The following is a 21,103-nucleotide window of genomic DNA, read 5'->3' on the forward strand; positions in this document are numbered from 1 at the left end:
CTGTAAAAAATACAAACACATGGAGGCTAAACAATACACTACTAAATAACCAAGAGATCACTGAAGAAATCAAAGAGGAAATTTAAAAATACCTAGAAACAAATGACAATGAAAACACGATGACCCCAAACCTATGGGATGCAGAGAAAGCAGTTCTAAGAGGGAAGTGTATAGCAATACAATCCTACCACAAGAAACAAGAAAAATCTCAAAAAAGGACAAGACTCAAATCAATAGAATTAGAAATGAAAAAGGAGAAGTAACAACTGACACTGCAGAAATACAAAGGATCATGAGAGATTACTACAAGCAACTATACTCCAATAAAGTGGACAACCTGGAAGAAATGGACAAATTCTTAGAAAAGCACAACCTTCTAAGACTGAACCAAGAAGAAACAGAAAATATGAACTGACCAATCACAAGCACTGAAATTGACACTGTGATTAAAAATCTTCCAACCAACAAAAGCCCAGGACCAGATGGCTTCACAGGCGAATTCTATCAAACATTTAGAGAAGAACTAACACCTATCCTTCTCAAACTCTTCCAAAATATAGCAGACATAGGAACACTCCCAAACTCATTCTACAAGGCCACCATCACCCTGATACCAAAACCAGACAAAATGTCACAAAAAAAGGAAACCAAAGGCCAATATCACTGATGAACATAGATGCAAAAATCCTCAACAATATACTAGCAAATGGAATACAACAGCACATTAAAAGGATCATACACCATGATCAAGTGGGGTTTATCCCAGGAATGCAAGGATTCTTCAATATACACAAATCAATGTGATACATCATTTTAACAAATTGAAGGATAAAAACCGTAAGATAATCTCAATAGATGAAGAAAAAGCTTTTGACAAAATTCAACACCCATTTATGATAAAAACCCTCCTGAAAGTAGGCATAGAAGGAAATTACCTCAACATAATTAAGGCTATATATGACAAACCCACAGCCAACGTCGTTCTCAATGGTGAAAAACTGAAACAATTTCCACTAAGATCAGAAACAAAACAAGGTTGCCCACTCTCACCACTATTATTCAACATAGTTTTGGAAGTTTTAGCCACAGCAATCAGAGAAGAAAAAGAAATAAAAGGAATCCAAATCAGAAAAGAAAAAGAATAAAATACCTAGGAATAAACTTACCTAAGGAGACCAAAGACCTGTATGCAGAAAACTACAAGACACTGATGAAAGAAATGAAACATGATACAAACAGAGGGAGAGATATACCATGTTCTTGGATTGGAGGAATCAACATTGTGAAAATGACTACACTACCCAAAGCAATCTACCGATTCAATGCAATCTCTATCAAACTGTCAATGGCATTTTTCACAGAACTAGAACAAAAACTTGCACGATTTGTACGGAAACACAAAAGACCCCAAAGAGCCAAAGCAATCTTGAGAAAGGAAAACAGAGCTGGAGCAATCAGGCTCCCTGAGTTCAGACTATACTACAAAGCTACAGTGCTCAAGACCGTATGGTACTGGCACAAAAACAGAAACACAGATCAATGGAACAGGATAGAAAGTCCAGAGTTAAACCCACACACATATGGTCACCTTATCTTTGATAAAGGAGGTAAGAATATACAATGGAGAAAAGACAGCCTCTTCAATAAGTGGTGCTGGGAAAACTGGACAGCTACATGTAAAAGAATGAAATTAGAACCCTCCCTAACACCATACATAAAAATAAACTCCAAATGGATTAAAGACCTAAATGTAAGGGCAGACACTATCAAACTCTTCGAGGAAAACATAGGCAGAACACTCTATGACATAAATCACAGCAAGATCCTTTTTGACCCACCTCCTAGAGAAATGGAAATAAAAAGAAAAATAAACAAATGGGACCTAATAAACTTAAAAGCTTTTTGCACAGCAAAAGAAGCCATACAGAAGATGAAAAGAAAACCCTCAGAATGGGAGAAAATATTTGTAAACGAAGCAACTGACAAAGGATTAATCTCCAAAGTTGCTGGCACACTTCCTTGCCACAGAGCTGCCTGTTCTCAGAACTCTGCTCAGAAAGCAGGTGTCCTCAATGTTCATTGCAGCTCTATTTACAATAGCGAGGACATGGAAGCAACCTAAGTGTCCATCGACAGATGAATGGATAAAGAAGATGTGGCACATATATACAATGCAATATTACTCAGCTATAAAAAGAAACGAAATTGAGTTATTTGTAGTGAGGTGGATGGACCTAGAGTCTGTCCTACAGATTGAAGTAAGTCAGAAAGAGAAGAACAAATACTGTATGCTAACACATATATATGGAATCTAAAAAAAAAAAGTTTCTGAAAAACCTAGGAATAAAGGTGCAGATGGAGAGAATGGACTTGAGGACACGGGGAGGGGGAAGGGTAAGCTGAGACAAAGTGAGAGAGTGGCATTGACATATATACACTATCAATTGTAAAACAGATAGATAGTGGGAAGCAGCCACATAGCACAGGGAGATCAGCTCGGTGCTTTGTGACCACCTAGAGGGGTGGGATAGGGAGGCTGGGAGGGAGACGCAAGAGGAAGGGGATATGGGGATATATGTATACATATCGCTGATTCCCTTTGTTATACAGCAGAAACTAACACAACATAATTCTAAAGCAATTATACTCCAATAAAAATGTTAAAAAAAATAAAGTAAAATAAACTACTTGTACCATATAGCCTGCATGTTGTGTAAAGTCATATAGAACTATTTCAACACAGAAAAATAATTCGAACACGTCATTGTTTTAAGCTATCTGCTTATTCTATTCCCTTCACTAATCTGAATAAGTTAATACTGTCAGGATACTGGTTACATTTTTGCAAACAACTGGAAGCATTACAAACACGCAAGAAATTGCGTAGGATGTTGTTCAGCAGTCCTCTTTTGGGTAACCATACATACTCAGGGGCATTTGGAAGGAGTCACAATTGTGAATCCAGGCTACCAGGCACAGTATTCACATCACAAACTGCACAACTAAGTCTCATCCAAAGATCACAGTGGCAAATACTAACTGCATTTACTCTGAAATCTAAACACTGAATATAATTCATTTTTAAGAAAACAAAAGTCAATAAAGAGAAGTCATTTTAAGAGTTTACGAGTGGCAAAAGAAGTAGCAAGCATGTTTGATTAACAAGGAGAAGCATCAGGCTACATAACATAAATGACACGGATACTTACTGTTCAATTCGGGGTGACAGGTACAGCTTAGGATACACCTGAGTGGCTTCAGTGTCCTCAAAACTGACAGAAAGGAGGGCCACATCTTCTCCCGGGTCTTCATTCACATCCTTAAACAGTTAGTGAAAAACACAATGCCATCAGTTCCTTCTCTCATGACATCTTTCTGGTGACCAGCTTACAGCCCACTAGCAATGAGACCAGAGGCGGGAGTTACCTGGATTCAAGACGCCACACATCCTCTGCCACCTACCTAGTCACTCTTTTAGAGTGATAGCTTTCAAACTTTCTGACCAAAGCCTACCACAGTGAGAAGAAGACTGCCACCAATTTCACTTGTTCCCACATTCCATGAGAGGAAAAGTGAAACTGGTGATAACAAAGAATTAGACAAAAACATAGTTAACAAATTGCAGTAAACATGTTGCTAGCAAGATATATAATGGCTTATAATTTACATAATACATACACATGGCTTAAAATTTACTTTTCCTAGGATGAAGATGCATTATAAACATGATTTATATCACTAAACAACAACAAAATCTTAAAATACCCAGTAATTTCATTATATCTACCTTGATAATATAAGTTATTTAAATGGCAAACATTACCAGGAAGCATATCACTATGAAGTATTCCACTGTACATGCAAATGGCAGGGTGTTAATGTACATATCTGCTTTAGCAAAATGATTATGGATGATTCATAAGTGAACCACAAGACATATGTATCTTAAAAGGCTAGTTATAAGAATATTATGACAGAAACATTGCTGATCCAAATATGTATCAAGAAACATTGAGAGGTTAACCAAACAATCCACAATAAACTAGACTGATAATGATACAGCTAAACTTACTGTAACTTATCAATAAAAAGCAAGAACAGCAACAATCGAAAGTCATAACCAACCCAAACCAACACGGATGATACACTGAATTGTCCTGAATTAAAATTGTGGGATTTACAACTATGTGCAGGTGCTTTACGATTACTGCCAAGCACTGAGTATTTGCCAGACTGCCAGAAGAAAATACCAAATTAGAATAAATTCTCGTAGCATGTTGATTTCAATTCGTGAATAGCAAATTTTAATAACGCTTAATAATTTATTTCTGGTTGATAGTGGCTCCAAGTCAAATGTAGGTTTTTTAAAAAACTTAACAGCCTTGTGCATCTTTCACCCCGAAGGACCGGTAAGAACTGACCCACATTTCCGAATCAGTTCACAGGTCCTCAGGAGGGCTCAGCAGCCCCCAACCCAGACTTTAAGAATCACTGCCCGTGAGCTGTGAGAATCTCAGATATGAAGTCCTTCCTTTGATCTAAAACTAACCTCAGCCCTGTTTCTCCTGCATCCTAGGAAGCTGGACATCATGCTCACCTGCTCACCTCTAGCATCTTCAGTGTCCTTGCTCTGCCTTCTATTGTGTCTATAGGATGCACAAGCGTGGCAAGTATACATAGGGACAAGGACCGGAAGTCTCTCCCATCTTAAAATATAAAAATTTTAAAAAGAAAGAAAAGAATCATGCTGGTCTCTACCTAGTTCCCTGGGTTCTCTCTCTCCTCCCCTGCACAGACTGCTGAAAGAGTGGTCCACACCCCCTGCCTCACTCCCTCCCCTCCTCTTAGCCTCCCCTTAGCCCACTAGAGTAGCCTTCTGACCCTACTTCTTCCCACAGGCAGCCACTAAACACAGCAAACGCCTCTCGGTCCTTACCTTACTTGATATCTAAACAGTATTTGACAGGGAAATCGCTCTCCTCGGGGAAATTCTCTTTCTTGTTTCTAAGAAACTATACTCTCCTGGTCTTCTGTCTCTTGGCCACTTACCCTTCCCTTTTCATTCTCTCTTTTATAACTTCTCAATTGTCTTTTCGTTTTACATTACAAAATTTAGGCTTGTTGTAACTAGTCAAGTGATACAGAAGTTTTTAAAAGAAAAAGCATTTCCACCCTCACTTTTCAAGGTAACCAATAGTAACCGTGTATGTGGCCTTAAACAGCTTTTTCTATGATCATAAAAACACACACGCACTTGCATATAAATAACTCTTTAACCCTGTGTCTTGTTTTCCCTAATGGAGTCATATTATACACAGGACTCTACCAACTGCTTTCTAAATAGCCACATAATATTCCACGGCATGGATTTATTTTTTATTTAAGCATTCCCCTAGCAACAGACATTCAGGTTGTTTGTAGTTCTTAGCTACTTGATCGTGCTACAATAAATATCCTTGTATATATACCCTTTACTAGTGGGATTTATATTTCTTAGGAGATAACTAAAACTCAGCTGTTGGGTCAAAGCTTATAAATATTTTACATTTTAATAGAGTTTAATAGATTGTTTTTCTAAAAATTTTGCAGCAGTTCACATTTGGACCCATGAATTTGCATCAGTATGAGAGAGAGCCTCTTTCCGTTCATCCTGAGTCACTGGATAACACTGGCTGTTGTCACTCTTTAATTTAATGTTGGCAATCTGATAGCTGGAAAATGGTGTCTCAATTTAGACTCAATGAATGAAGCTGGGCAATTTTTTTCACTTGTTTACTGGTCATTTACGTTTCTCCTGTAAATTTTCCCAACAAATCCTTTACCCATTTTGCTTAAAGGTTCTTAGACTTTTTTTGTTATTGTTGTTTATTAGATTTACTAACCCTTGTCTTATCTCGTGTATTATAAATATTTTCTCTTTTTGACTTCTGACTTTGTCTAGGGGCTCTTCTGACATCAGAAGAAAATTTAGATTTCTATAGAGTTAAATCTGGTTAACAACTCAGGGGTTATTTAACCATTTTCCTAGTTTTTCATCTAACATTGTTACAATTTTATTTTTACATGTAGATTTGCAATACACATGTATATCTGGAATATATTTTTAGGTGGTATGACACAGGAAGTATATACAAGGATGATCTTAGTACAGTGCCTGGAACACAGAAACCACTCAATGTTTGCTGAATGGATAAATCAATAAACAATTTAATGCTAATTCCTAACCGTTTTTCTCCACTCCTAGCGATTTTCAGCAACCTGCTTCACAAAAGTTGCTGTCACCAGTGATGTCTGGAAACTAAGTACTGGCTCCTTGCTCCTGTCCTCCCCCCCTGCACACCCCCCTCCCCCAGATACACCAAGGTCCCTAGAACTAGTGGTTTTAAAAGGAAAGCCAAGATTGGGAGTCTGAGTTTATCTATCACTTTTTGCTCTTTTATAGATGATGAAGAATCCAACCTTGAATATTCCTTTCTGCAAAGTAAGGATGGAAAATTTTTAAAATACTTATAGTCTCAACAAATAGAAACTATATAATTATATGACTCTAAAACTCATAAACTATCTAAAATAAGGTTGAAGCTGAGCTTGAAAAAATTCACATTCAGAGGGACAAATTCATTTTATTTTATTATTTTTAAATAAATTTATTTATTTTACTTATTTATTTTTGTCTGCGTTGGGTCTTCGTTGCTGTGCGTGGGCTTTCTCTAGCTAGAGTGAGAGGGGGCTACTCTTCGTTGCGGTGCATGGGCTTCTTACTGCGGTGGCTTCTCTCGTTGCAGAGCACAGGCCCTAGAGCATGCAGGCTTCAGTAGTTGCGGTGTGCAGGCTCAGTAGTTGTGGCTTGCGGGCTCTAGAGTGCAGGCTCAGTAGTTGTGGCTCACGGGCTTGGCTGCTCCACGGCATGTGGGATCTTCCAGGATCAGGGCTTGAACCGGTGTCCCCCGCATTGGCAGGCGGATTCTTAACCACTGAGCCATCAGCGAAGTCCCGGGACAAATTCATTTTATAATCTAAGTGTAGAAGTAGCCCCCCTTTCGAGTTAGGCTGGTCATCTTGAGAGACAATAAAAAAAGAACTAACATTGAATTGACTTTCAGATACCTTTCCCCGATGACTAAGTTTCCTTGTTAAAGGCCAAGGCTCTGACCTCAAGTCACAAAACTCTGTAAAAACAAAAAAACACTGCAAAACCTGGGGCCGCTAAAAACCCTTTTAATTAACAGCTTCATTCCATATGCCTATGGATAATTTATAATTATTTCCCTTTCCTGCTTTTTAACTTCTCATTTCACTACTATTTAAGCAAAGAACAGAAATGCTCAGAGACAGTCCTCCAAACAACCGGAATGACCCTGGTTTATATAATCAACACTTATTATCTGGCATCCTGCAAAAAGTACACGAAACATTACTCTGAATATGAAAATAGTTGTTTCCAGGAGTTCCTTTTACGAACTACTTTAATATGATTTATTCCCCTTGGTGTGGCACGTGAGTTTTCCCCGAGTTGGTATTTGATTCCTAATGGGTACGTAAGTTTGACTTTGAGAGCTTAAATAAGCCCAAAGAATTCCAAAAATACAAATCCACACAGAGCTGTTTCCAGTTTCTGCAACTCTAACAGGCTTGTACATGTGTTCCTTTCCATCTGGGAAATTATAAAAGAAGCTCTTGTACCATGTCTCTTAGAAGCTAACATTACAGATGATTATTGTAACCACTAATGGCAGCATTTGGAAAACAGGGGGTGGTTACAGTGTAGTAGGGGACATTTAAAAATGTATAAGTATACATTTTCAGGGCTTTCTATCTGTGCCATTTGAAACTGCAACAAGCTAAAATGGGGGAAAGACGCCGAATCTGCTGAAGCTAAAAAAAAAAAAAAAAAAAATACTGACTCCTACCTTTATAAAAGCATGTCAGGCACTGATATACATAGGGTGAGGCAATAATGGCCATGATATTTTGCTGAAAACTAACTATGGATTTGGCTCGGCACTTGGCTGTAGCACAAAGGGGTTCCTACGGGTTGCAGTGAATAGTCACTAGATGGTGAGTTCCTTGCAGGCTGGGAGTTTTTCCTGTTCATTTTTGTATCCCCAGTGTCTGGAACATAGTAAATATATAGCAAATTGGCTGAAAAAAGCTGAATTAATGCAGGAATGACTGTAAGAATGAGGAAATAATGGAGTTAAACAGAAAATGCTTTTTGCTAGAAAGATCCTCAATATTTATCTCTTTAGTTCCTTAAATCTATGACTACTTAAGATTTTATCAAAGAAAACTCAAAGCTGAACCACAGGTAAGCGAAGGATATACCCACTAATAAAAGTTAACATTCTGCTTAGGTCATAATGGTTTATCTATACACCTATTCTCAATCTCCGCTCATTGCAAATATCAAAAGGGTGTCGAAAGACAACAATTAGCCTTGGAAATGAAAGCAAACACAAGTACAATTTATCATTATGTTGTACCTATTTGATATGCTAATTTTCCAAGTGAGGAAAGCAGCCATTAAACAAGCCCCTATATGTTGAGTGCCAATACAGGAACAAACTATCAATTAACTAATTGCTGATAGACATTAGCTGGACAATATATATTACAAACCACATGTCACATAGGAAGACTGTAAAAAAGCCATTGTATTTCTCAATTCACAAAGGCTTACAACAAAGCTATAACCATTACTAGCAAAACCAGTTTGTGGACATGAAGACTATAAGGAAGCTATTATATTGTCTGTCAAAAATAGAGTAAGAACCATTTTGAGTTACATTTAAAACGATATTAAACAAGACCCAGGATTAATCACGATTCCTAGGGTGAAAAAACTAGGTCTGAGTAAGCACCTCATTATACAAAAGCTATGAGCTTTTGAAAAGATGTAAGCAAATTAAAAATTCCCCAAACAGAAACTTATTTTAAAATATACTAAGTGAGGTTTGTACTTTAGAGGCCCAGTATTTTGATATTACAGATTCGTCATCAAACTACATAAATTTAGATTTTTCAAAGTCAAGTTTTTTCAAGTAAGAGAATAAGACTCTCATGATACTACTGTTCATTTAACAAACATTTAACAAAGTAAGGAAGATTGATAGCATGTTACAAATATTATGGAGAAAAATGAAAGCAGGGGAAAGGGGCAAGGAGTGAGGAGGGAATGGAAGTTTCAAGAGAGTGGTCAAAGACAGCTTATGGAGACTTAGCAGTGGCCTCTCATTACTTGAGACAGGAGATTTAGGATAAAAAGTCCTCTTGACTCACTGTGCTATATATCAGCATAAGCAGTCCCAGTCAAAATTTGAATTTGTACTCTACTAGCTTTAAGACATGGCAGTGAACATGCTAGGGAATGGAATTAAATCTAAGCAAAAGAAATATGGAAGAACAAGGAAAACGATGTACCTAACAGAAGACCTTGGTCTCACTGCTAAGGGGTCTCTGTCCAGTAAAGACACTGGTCATTTTTTTTGAAATCAGGTCATTTCCTCTTCATCAAAGTGCTGGGAACTATACAAGTGCAAGGAAAGGCAGTGTAGTCGGAAAGCAAAATGGATACAAGAGTAAGGAATCAATGGGCGTCTGCGTCATGTCAGGCCCTTTTGCCTGCTGGCGTGGCTCCTGGCCCTGGGCCCCTCCTTTCCATGCAGCAGGGGTTGCAGCACTGGGGTTGGGGTTCTGAAGGCCTAGTTACTGCTTATCTCACCACATACTGAGTTCTTGCCTAAAAATTACTTTGATATATTGATATATCTTGTGAAGGTAGCCTTTAAGAGAGTTACATCTGATTTGGTTTCTCCAAATAGAAATGGAGTAAAAAGATGCCCTCTGCTTAGTCCAGACAAACTGGGCCACTCCCCATATATTTTACTAGATCTTGACTAACACTTTTGCACTTGCCATTTCCCTTATCAAAAAGCTCTTTCTCTTGAGGGGGTTGGGAAGGGCAGAATAGGTGAAGGGGATTAAGAGGTACAAACCTCCAGTTATAAAATAAATAAGCCACAGGGATATAATATACAGAATAAGGAATATGGTCAATAATATTGCGGTGATCGTTTCATAATGTATGCAGATGTCAAGTCACTATGTAGTACACTTGAAGGTAACATAATATTGTACATCAACTACATCTCAATTAAAAAAGAAAGCACAATTTAAAAATGCTCTTTCTCTCCTTTTCTTAATTGGCGTGACTTTAATTTCTTTTTTCTTTTTAAAGATTTTTTTTAATGTGGTCCATTTTTTAAAGGCTTTATTGAATTTGTTACAATATTGCTTCTGTTTTATTTTTTGGTTTAATAGGTGAAGGGGATTAAGAGGTACAAACCTCCAGTTATAAAATAAATAAGCCACAGGGATATAATATACAGAATAAGGAATATGGTCAATAATATTGCGGTGATCGTTTCATAATGTATGCAGATGTCAAGTCACTATGTAGTACACTTGAAGGTAACATAATATTGTACATCAACTACATCTCAATTAAAAAAGAAAGCACAATTTAAAAATGCTCTTTCTCTCCTTTTCTTAATTGGCGTGACTTTAATTTCTTTTTTCTTTTTAAAGATTTTTTTTAATGTGGTCCATTTTTTAAAGGCTTTATTGAATTTGTTACAATATTGCTTCTGTTTTATTTTTTGGTTTTTTGGCCGTGAGGCATGTGGGATCTTAGCTCCCCGACCAGGGATCAAACCCACACCTCCTGCATTGGAAGGTGACATCTTAACCACTGGACCACCAGGGAAGTCCCAGTGACTTTAATTTCTTTAACGCTGATTGTAAATTCACTTACTCCATTAAGATTCCTTTCGACTGCAGTGTGATCTATGTCTACCCTTGGTAGTTTTTACATGTTGCCTCATGAATTCCCCATGCTGTTTAAGCAGTGTATATTTTAAATTCCAAACAGACTGTGAATTTCTTGAGGGCAGGGTAGAGATCTCCCGCTTCCTATTATGTCTAATAACAACAGCTGACATTTATTCAGTGTTTATTCAATAGTCACTTTGCTTAGTGCTCTCTATGCATTATCTCATACAATTGCCATAACAGCCTTATAAGGTAGGTACTATTATTGTACATTTGCAGATGAAGAAACTGAGGCTTGAAAGTGATTAAATGGTGAAAATGAATTTTGAACCCATGTATGTTGACTCAGAACCTGGACTCTTAGCCACGATGCTATACCCACTGGCATGCTGTTGGGCGCAAAGAAAAGACTCAGTATCAGTGCTCCAAGAAAGATATAAAAAACTTGGAAACCCACATGCAGAAAAGATAGCAGAGATTTACTATACACGTACTTGTCCTCCATTTAGTGTCTAACTAAATCCTGTGTGCTCCAAACGACCATGAGCAACTTAAGGAGCCATTTCTTATTCCCTTTTAATCCCTAATAGACTATCCAGCCTGCACCAACGGGTATTCAAAACTAATTGAGGCGTATATGCTTTATGTGTTTTAATGTTTACTTTTAGACACTGTGGAGCAAGAAATTTAAAATTTTAAGAGTATGAAGACTAAAAGCTATAAAGGTCACCAAGCCAAATAAAATGTATTTGTTTGACATCTTCACATAGACTCAGTGAAGGAAAGAGGATGGCTTCCCCAAGAACACTGATGAGGGTTGTGGAGTTCTAAGCCATAACATCAATTTTCCCTCAGTTCTGTACGATTAGGCACACTCTATGATTAACTAACTGTACTCAGTGGAAATAAGAAGAGCTGACTGTCGGGTCGGGAAAGGATAACTACAATGTTCTTGAAACAGCCAGCTCTTAGAAGGGGAGTCCAGGATAGCAGGAGAGAGCTGCTGTCACCTACCCATGTTTTCTAAAAGTGACATCTTGAGTTCCTTACTATGAGATGTCATGATACAGTATGGGGTTAGGTTTTTTTTTTTTATATCTTGCTTATTAGTTTCATAAACAAAAACCATTTCACTGCTCTCATTTATGCAGGAATCTGCTTGTGAAGCTGTACTTAACCTTAATATGTTGGTTATAGCTTCTGTTTATAAAACTAAATTGAAACACATGTTGTGCAAACAACTTTGGGGAAAAAAATTCCTGGCTCTTTTAAAATAATGATGATCAAGATTTCATTGGTCAACTACTGTCCCAACGGTTATTATACCTAACAGACATAGCCTTGAGAACCACCAACTTTCTTTGAATAATCACAGCATTGACTAAAAGGTGTGTAAAATGGAGCCTTCTCTCCAGAGGGTTAGAGGTTGGGGGTGGGGGTTGCAGTACAGCCAGGGTCCTCATTGGAAGCACAGGATGTTTCCTGGCTTCCACCACCTTCTCTACTCACCAATGTTTCTGGAGAAAGAATCTGGAGTGTGGGGTTTCCCCTATTACCCTAACAACGTGTTCTTAATGAGTCTGATAAGAAGCTAAGCTTATTTATATAAACATCAGTTTTGTAACTGTTTTACAAATCAAACTAAACCACATCCTCAGGCATCTGAGTTGTGATTTTATGCACACCTACAGATACAAACCTTGTGCCAGACTGTCATCCAGGAGCCCAACACAACAAGTTAAAACAATAGTGAGTTTTCTTTAAGCGCATATGGAATAAACACGACACCATTTACCACATCCCCAGTATGGTTCCATAACTTAAGGAAAAGGTAGATAAAGCTTTTATGTAAGTAGTTCATACAGCTCTTTGTAAGGGATAGAAAAAGACATTTGAAAGGGTAGCTGATACAGTGGACATCTGTGATGCTACCTGCCTGACACCTTCTCTTCTCCTGGGAAGCCCCTCTCGCTTCTAGTCCCCACCCGTAAGCCCCGATCCTTACAGCTCAGGGCAGAGATGCCAGTTCCAACCCCCTGAGAACAGCTGATGGGTCCCGGAAGAGTCCAGTCCTTTTGCACAGGCAAAAGAAACTGTCAGTAGCCATATTTCCCATTCACGGAAGAGGCCAGGCTGTAGGGTGAGAGAATAAAGCCTGCACCCTAGAGAAGCAGAGGTGAGCGAGAAGAGAGTCCTGGGCAGCACTCACACCCTGAGCTCCCGTGGTGCTCGGTCCAGCTGTGTCCTGTTCCTACTGTTGTTTGGCTTTTCAACCTTCTCCCAGCTTTGGAAAGCCAATAAATTGCCCTACCTGCTTTATGCTGGTTTGAAGTGGTTTTCCTTCACTTATAACCAGCATTTTCTCTTGTAAATTAGTAAACTGACTAATATAGATGATAACCATGGCAAACTGAAATTTACAGAACTAAGTGCTAAGAAGAGACTTTTGTTCCTGAGTTATCTGAATACTTGTTACATGCTATGGAGCGCCAGGCCCTAATCAGAGCCTAGAAAGGGCTTTTAGGACAAAGGTGAGCGGCATGCCTCCGCAGGAGCCAGAAGAAAGCTTTGCTAGAGCAATCTGCTGCAGCGTCAGGCTCCGGCTGCAGCTAGGCTATTTTCCTGCACTTACTGCTTCTCATCCTGGTGGACCTGAAACAGCACAGTAACCCATCCTGGGCCTTGGATGGAACAGCCTGCACTCCCCGCTCTATAGCCACCCTAAACCTCACCCAGTGAATGAAAAGGTATTGGAGGTGCCAACGCTAAAGGCGGACAAGCCGCAGCAGCAAGCCGTTTGAACACATACAACGTTTTGCAAGTTCATCATACAATTTAACAACTGCACAGAAATGGTGATCTTTTAGCTACAGAAATAAAAAACTTTTGCTAAGAGTTTGCATGTTATTATATTTTTTCCATATGACATGCTAAATGTGGCCATTATGGAAAGCAACAGGTTTGCAAGGCTTTGGCAAATGTATATGAAAGTAGCCAAGCACAGAACCAGGCACGAAGAATGTGCTTGGTAAATGTTAAGTTTCATTTCTCTTCCTCCTTCCTCCCGGACTCTTGGTCTGACATCATTTCCATTACCATGCTATTCTTTCTACTATTAAAGCTCCACCCTATCCTTTCCATGCTAGGTAGCTTTGAGTTATGGGGTTTAGAGATTCTTCCTGGGTGGTTCTGTGTGTGAGGACAGAAGGGAACGGCACCCTAGAAGTGCAGAACACCTTTGCACCCACCCACCCAGAGAATCATTTGGCTCAAACAGTCTGGTGCCCATGGCAACTAGGCAATTGGTTACTTCCACACGCTGTTTCAGCCACCTGGTACCGCACCCTCATTAACTGGCGACAATCACAAGCCACAGGTGTTAAAACAGAGAACGGGGAGCCTACTAGACACTCTCTCCTTGAAGTAATCAGAGATCTTTTGATTTGCATATTGATGTTATCTGCAGAACCTAAAGGGCAGATAGGAGCTCTGAAAAGAACTAGAGGCTTAGAGCCATATCCCTCTGGAACTGGCTGGAGGAATGATTCTAGAGCAGAAAATGAGCTCTGAGAAGTAAATACTGCATTTCTCTCAGATTCAAAAGTGCACCCTGGCCCTACAGTGGCCTGGCATTCCAGCCCCTCCACGGTATCCTTCCAACCTCATTTTCCCACTCCGCCGCTGACACACCCTAACTGCAGCAGCTGCCCCAACTCCATCCTGCCACTCAATCCTAAATGCCTTCTTCCAGCCCTGCATTCCCCCAACCCCAAATCTCCCAATTCTATCTGTTCTTTAAAGTGCCACTCAGATGCCATGTCCTCTCACAAGACTTCCTGATCCCTCCCTCTGATGTCATGGTTTCTCCTCTGAAATCCTACAGGTATTTAGCTACACCCTTCATATGGTAACATTTCATTGTTTCCTCTGCATTCTAAAGTTACTTAGATATGTGCTCTTATCATGTATCTGGTTGAGTTCCTTAAGAGCAGAGTGTTTCATTCACTGTCGTGCTCCCATTGCCTAGAATGGTGCCTACTACAAAAATAGGCACCCAATAAGTATTTGATGAACAAATGTATGAATATGTGTATGAAAGAATGACCACATATGCTTGCCAGTAAACTGCTGATCCCCAAATGGGTTCCACAAGCAGACTTCCCTAGCAGAAACGGCAGAGGTCTATGTATCTTATGAACTTGATTTTCCAGTATAAATCAGTAGGTGTAATTTGGGGCAGAATGAGCCATTATCCCTTGGGTTCAGGTCATCCCCTAGAATAAGAGGAAAATTCACGTTCAAACACTTGACTGAGAGAGCAAACCCTACAAGACAAAAAAGCAAGAGCAATCTTTTTGCCATTTCTAATCAACTTCCAAACAACACACCATGTGCTATCACTAAGTCAATACTCATTTATGATTTACCTACCATGGGCAAGACATTTGGATGGAAACACTAAGGAAAAAAAGAATTGCAAGAATCCATCTCCAAACTCAAAGAGGCAGATGTAAACACATGAAGATGAGAAATGTTCTTTTTTTCTTCTTCAATAAGAGATCCAATAAGATAGGACGTGATTAATCCTTAAAGGTAAGGCTGAAAACTCATCAGTTTCTTCTATGTATTGAGAGTGAATTCATCAGACTCTTTCCTGGCATTAGACTTTTATAAGAGAGGAGATAAAGCAGGAGAGTGATGGGAATCCTAAGAGGAAAAAAGCAAAACTTCTAGAGGTGGTAGAAGGCAGCGAAAGGAAACTCTGACTTTCCCAGCCTGCATGACATTAAATAGCAAGCTGTGGATGTTTTTCAGGGAAGACGGTCCTACCACTTCCTTACTCCAGACTATCTAGTTCAAAATGTGTAGAGACAGGGGCCCAGTAACAGACCCCACATGCAGATGTGGCATTACGTTTGTGAACAGCCTGCAGCTGAATGAAGCCTGTGTGGATGGAGCCCTGCGAATCAGACCAACAGCACCAGCTTCACCTGGGGGACACTTAACAAATGCCTAGATGATCTGTAGAACATTAAAGTTTGAGAAGCACCGGCTTAGAGAACTGACCCTTAAGGGAGAGAAAATCGGTCCCAAAATAAAGAGAGAACTGAAAAACAATGGACTGAGATATCCATCCTGTGATTAAACAGGAGAACACAGATGAACTGTGAGGTTGAACGGGGCTGTGGAAGACTGTGGAAGGTATCTGAGACAAAGTTTAGGATTTAAAAATAAGTATCTGGGCTTCCCTGGTGGCGCAGTGGTTGGGGGTCTGCCTGCCGACGCGGGGGACGCGGGTTCGTGCCCCGGTCCGGGAGGGTCCCGCATGCCGCGGAGCGGCTGGGCCCGTGGGCCATGGCCTCTGGGCCTGCGCGTCCGGAGCCTGCGCTCCGCAATGGGAGAGGCTGCGGAGGTGGGGGGCCCGCGTACCGCAAAAAAAAAAAAAAAAGTATCTGTGGTATATTCCAAAACCTCAGAGTTAAATGGAGGGAAGAATCATGGTAGAAACTGAAAAGTACAGTAAAGTACTATTCAAATATTCTTCTAACCGGCCACAACCATAAGCTATGGAGGAGCCAGAGAAAGGGGCCAGGTCAAGAGAGCTGGCATTGTGAACACTATCAGGTCAATGATGTTGGAAATGTGCCAAAGGTGAAATGACATGAGTGAAGGGTAAATAAAATCAGAGAACGTTGAAAGTAAAAAAGACCCCTTCGAGATCCGGGCCAGGGGTTTTTATCCTGTGTTCTGGGGAAAACTTGGGATCATGTGTACCTGAGAGTATATGTCTTAAGACATATACTGGGCATTTTGTACACCAGGCACTGGGAGAAAGATTTCATTTGTAAAAAGGTTTCTATTATATTAAAAATAAAGTTTGTAGTCATTGATTTAATACCCACACTTCATAGATTTACAGATGGAGAAACCGAGATAAGGAAAGTGATTTGTCTAATGTGCAGAGTTGATCAGTCACAGGGCTGAAACCAAAACCCATGACTGCTGACTCCTGCATCAATGCTTTGTTTCACTACGTCAATCTACTGTATCCAAAGCTGCTTTGAAAACTCTATGTCGCTTACTAAATGAGGTCTGTGTGAATCAAAAAAAAAAAAAAAAAAGGAAATGTAAGACCCCCCCAAATAGGAGGAAATTATTAAAATAGAAATTTTCATATGAAGAACATATTATACTAAAAAGTTCCCCAAATGAAAAACTCTAAATGTTGGACTTAGCATACATTAACTATTGAGTAGGTGGCTTTGTTATTTAGAACTTTACTAATTATAGAGGTGCTGATAACCAGATTTAGAAGAACTATAAATTGAGTTAGACTTTATCCTTGGCTTGGGTTAGTAAAGAATATTTCTTTAATTTCTAAGCTAATAACAGGTCTAAGACAGACTAATTGACGAACATTTGCAGTTCTGTGCTTATGAACAGAAATTGTGACATTTCACGATACATAAATGATGATGAAAGTACTGAAGCGTCCTAGCAAGTTGCAATTCTCCAGGGAAGCTACTAACAGCTTAACATTTCTTGTTCACATTAGAATGTGGATTCAACTTACTGAGAAAAGTTTATATCAAATAAGCATGAAAGAATGCAATTAAGATAGCAGACTAGGTTGAACCCTTTAGCTCTTGGGTCTCTTGGGTCTGTTACTTACTGAATCAAATGTTGGTAAGTGTACGTGAAAATCTGCACAACAATCCAAAACAGGTTTCACAAACTATGTTAAAAAACAAACAAGCAAACCACATTTAAAAACATACACGGGCAGAAAACCTTCCCAATGCCTCAGCAAAGTAAATAGGGCTTTTCCCCCAGATAAACCATGGCTGGACCTACTAAGCCTATGCATCCTGGGAAAAATATATTGCAGATTTCTTTTATTTTCTTCTGCCTTCAATTATTTCCATTCTGCTTCTATACTGAGTATACCTTTGGGACTGACCTCAGGATTCATGCATTCATTCATTCTACCAACATGTATTAATACCCTATTCTGTGTTAGGCACTACCTAGAAGGTGCTAGGGACACATGCCCTCAAAGCCTTTACAGATAAGTAGGAAAACTAAATAAACAATAAAAAAAATAATAACTGACCACCTGATTAAAACTGTTAGAATAAAGGTGTATTATAAGAGAGGTGTGAATCTATGTCAGGAAGAAGGAGAGGTGTTAAAGAAAGGGTAAAACTGGCTGTCACATACGGCTTTTCAAGGAGATAACATTTTTAGTTGGAAGGAATCCCAGTGCTCTAAAGAAATAAAAAGTGTAAGGGAGTGAAACAAAGAGAGAACAGTGCATAGAAAGACAGGGGGGTACAGAGGTACATGGCACATTCAGGGCAGTGTTCAGGAAGGCTGAAACAGAGGACACTAGTAAGGAGGGGTGACAGATGAAGCTGGACAAGCTTAAGCGATCAACCGTAAACAACCTTGATGCATTTCAGCCAGGAGTTTGTTTTTTTAAGGGCAACACAAAAAGGGATTACAAATAAGGTAATGAAATGATCAGATTGCTTTAGAAAGAGTATTCTAACAGCTTGGGAAAGATGGACTGGAGAGCAAGGCTGAATGTGGGGTGGGGGTGGGAGGTCTACAGTGGTCCAGAGCAGAACGAGAAGGATGTCCCCATAGAAAGGCAACTTGGTGTAGGGTGTCAGAGCCCAAGCGGAGTGTGGAGGGTGCCCACACGAGGGAGAGACAGCAGCAACAATGGGAGGCTGGTCACATGCGGGGTCACATGCGGGGGTGGGGGTGGGGGCTGTGTAACCAATGGAATACATCCATAATATATTATGGAGAACGGGAACGGATTTATCGCTGGGTAATATATCCATATATTACAGAACACGGGAACGGAATTTATCGCTGGGTAATATATCCATAATATATTATGGAGAACGGGAATGGGATTTATCGCTGGGTAATATATCCATAATATATTACGGAGAACGGGAACGGGATTTATCGCTGGGTAATATATCCATAATATATTACGGAGAACGGGAATGGGATTTATCGCTGGGTAATATATCCATAATATATTACGGAGAACGGGAATGGGATTTATCGCTGGGTAATATATCCATAATATATTACGGAGAATGGGAATGGGATTTATCGCTGGGTAATATATCCAAATTATATTATGGAGAATGGGAACTGGATTTATCACTTTCAAAGAAGAAAGTTACAAATACGTACAAAGAGGAAAACAGAACAAATCCAGCATATTAAATTGGTATTGGAGGTATCCGTATGAACATAGTTGTTTAATATACAAGGATAGATATAGAAATAATATTGAGCATCAAAATAAACGATGATGTAAGTCAGAAAGAGAAAAACAAATACCGTATGCTAACAGACATATATGGAATCTAAAAAGGAAAAAAAAAGTGGTCAGAAGAACCTAGGGGCAAGACGGGAATAAAGATGCAGACCTACTAGAGAATGGACTTGAGGATACGGGGAGGGGGAAGGGTAAGCTGGGACAAAGTGAGAGAGTGGCAGGGACATATATACACTACCAAACGTAAAATGGATACCTAGTGGGAAGCAGCCGCATAGCACAGGGAGATCAACTCTGTGCTTTGTGACCACCTAGAGGGGTGGGATAGGGAGGGTGGGAGAGAGGGAGATGCAAGAGGGAAGAGATATGGGGATATATGTATATGTACAGCTGATTCACTTTGTTATACAGCAGAAACTAACACACCATTGTAAAGCAATTATACTCCAATAAAGACGTTAAAAAAATAAAAATAAAAAAATAAATAAACAATGATGGTAACTGACTATAATCCATTAAATCAAACGGGAAATCATGAGTCCATACTTGTAAAAATAAAGTTTCATGAAAAATGAGACATTTGTATGGTTTCAAAGGCCCTCCCCACAAAATACTTACCAATTACAAAAGAAAAAAAGTAACTTTGCAGGAGAGAGCCTTACAGACACCACTTTAAACAAGTCATGAAGGTGAACACAACATTGGTAATGAGTCGAACAGGGTGTGCCACGTGAGAGAGGGCAGGGAGAAGAACACAGCATCACTTCTGTGATATTCCTGCTACAGACGCATAAACAGAATCCAATCATGATGGAACGTCAGACAACCCAAATTGAGAGACATTTTTAAAAACTGGTCTATAATCTTCAAAAAGGTTTTGAATGTCAAGGAAAAACTGAGGAACTATTACAGATTGAAGAGACATGTCAACTGAATATAATCCATGATTCTAAACAGAATTCTTCTGCTATTAGGAAATCACTGGGATAATTGGTGAAATTTGAATGAAGTCTTAGATTTGGATGGTTGTATTGCATCAGTGTTAATTTCCTGATTTTTATGATTATACTGTGATTGTGTAGGAGACTGTACTTATTTATAAGAAATGGCTAAAGTACATGAAAGTAAAAAGGGCATCACATAGCAACTTACCCTCAAATGGTTAAAAAAAAACAAATGCTCTGTACTGTTCTTCCATTTCTATTATAAATTTGAGATTCTTCCAAATATAAACAAAGAAAAGAATGAAAAGATGATAAAATCCAGACCAGGCCATACAAAGACACTGTTCTCTTAGGAACAAAAAGGAAGAGAAAGTGGAAAGAGCCATAAAACAACAACAAAAACAAAAAGCAAACAAAAAGGAAGAGAGAAGTTGGAATCTTAAATCAGAAACCCATTACATACACATGCTTCAAAGTTTTATGGTACATATTTATGCTTAACTGCATAATAAAATATGTGTAATTGTCAAATCATAACACAGGTTAAGTAATCTCCCCAAATAGTGCCATTTTCCCCAAATTAAGGAACCTTATCAGGTTTGGTTATAGCTATCTATGTGGAATGGCTGACCTCCACCTGATCCTGGAGTCAAGATTTGATGCCTAAAGTAGTCAAACCTGGGTTAGCTGTGCTTCTTATAGAAAATCACTTAATAAGGCTGATTTCTGTCTGGGTGCCATACATCACACCTACACTTACATCACCAAAAACCCTGTAAGATAGATACAGTCATCTCTATTTTGCAGATTTAAAAATTTCTCAGGGCTTCCCTGGTGGCGCAGTGGTTGCGAGTCCGCCTGCCGATGCAGGGGACACGGGTTCGTGCCCTGGTCTGGGAAGATCCCACATGCCGCGGAGCGGCTAGGCCCATGAGCCATGGCCACTGAGCCTGTGCTTCCGGAGCCTGTGCTCTGCAACGGGAGGGGCCACAACAGTGAGAGGCCTGCATACCACAAAAAA

At 39.4% G+C, this 21,103-nt stretch overlaps 1 protein-coding gene across 3 annotated transcripts in view; it reads right to left on the bottom strand.

The window, feature by feature from the left end:
- BABAM2 (BRISC and BRCA1 A complex member 2) overlaps positions 1-21,103 on the bottom strand; it is a 416,595-nt gene that overhangs the window by 187,515 nt on the left and 207,977 nt on the right. For all 3 annotated transcript variants that reach the window (XM_028496715.2, XM_055089090.1, XM_055089091.1), the window contains exon 7: positions 3,210-3,319. In XM_028496715.2, coding sequence (XP_028352516.1) covers positions 3,210-3,319 — 110 coding nt within the window. The remainder of the gene's footprint in view (positions 1-3,209; positions 3,320-21,103) is intronic.

This window comes from Physeter macrocephalus, chromosome 12 (assembly GCF_002837175.3).
Source record: "Physeter macrocephalus isolate SW-GA chromosome 12, ASM283717v5, whole genome shotgun sequence".
Lineage (NCBI taxonomy): Eukaryota > Metazoa > Chordata > Mammalia > Artiodactyla > Physeteridae > Physeter > Physeter macrocephalus.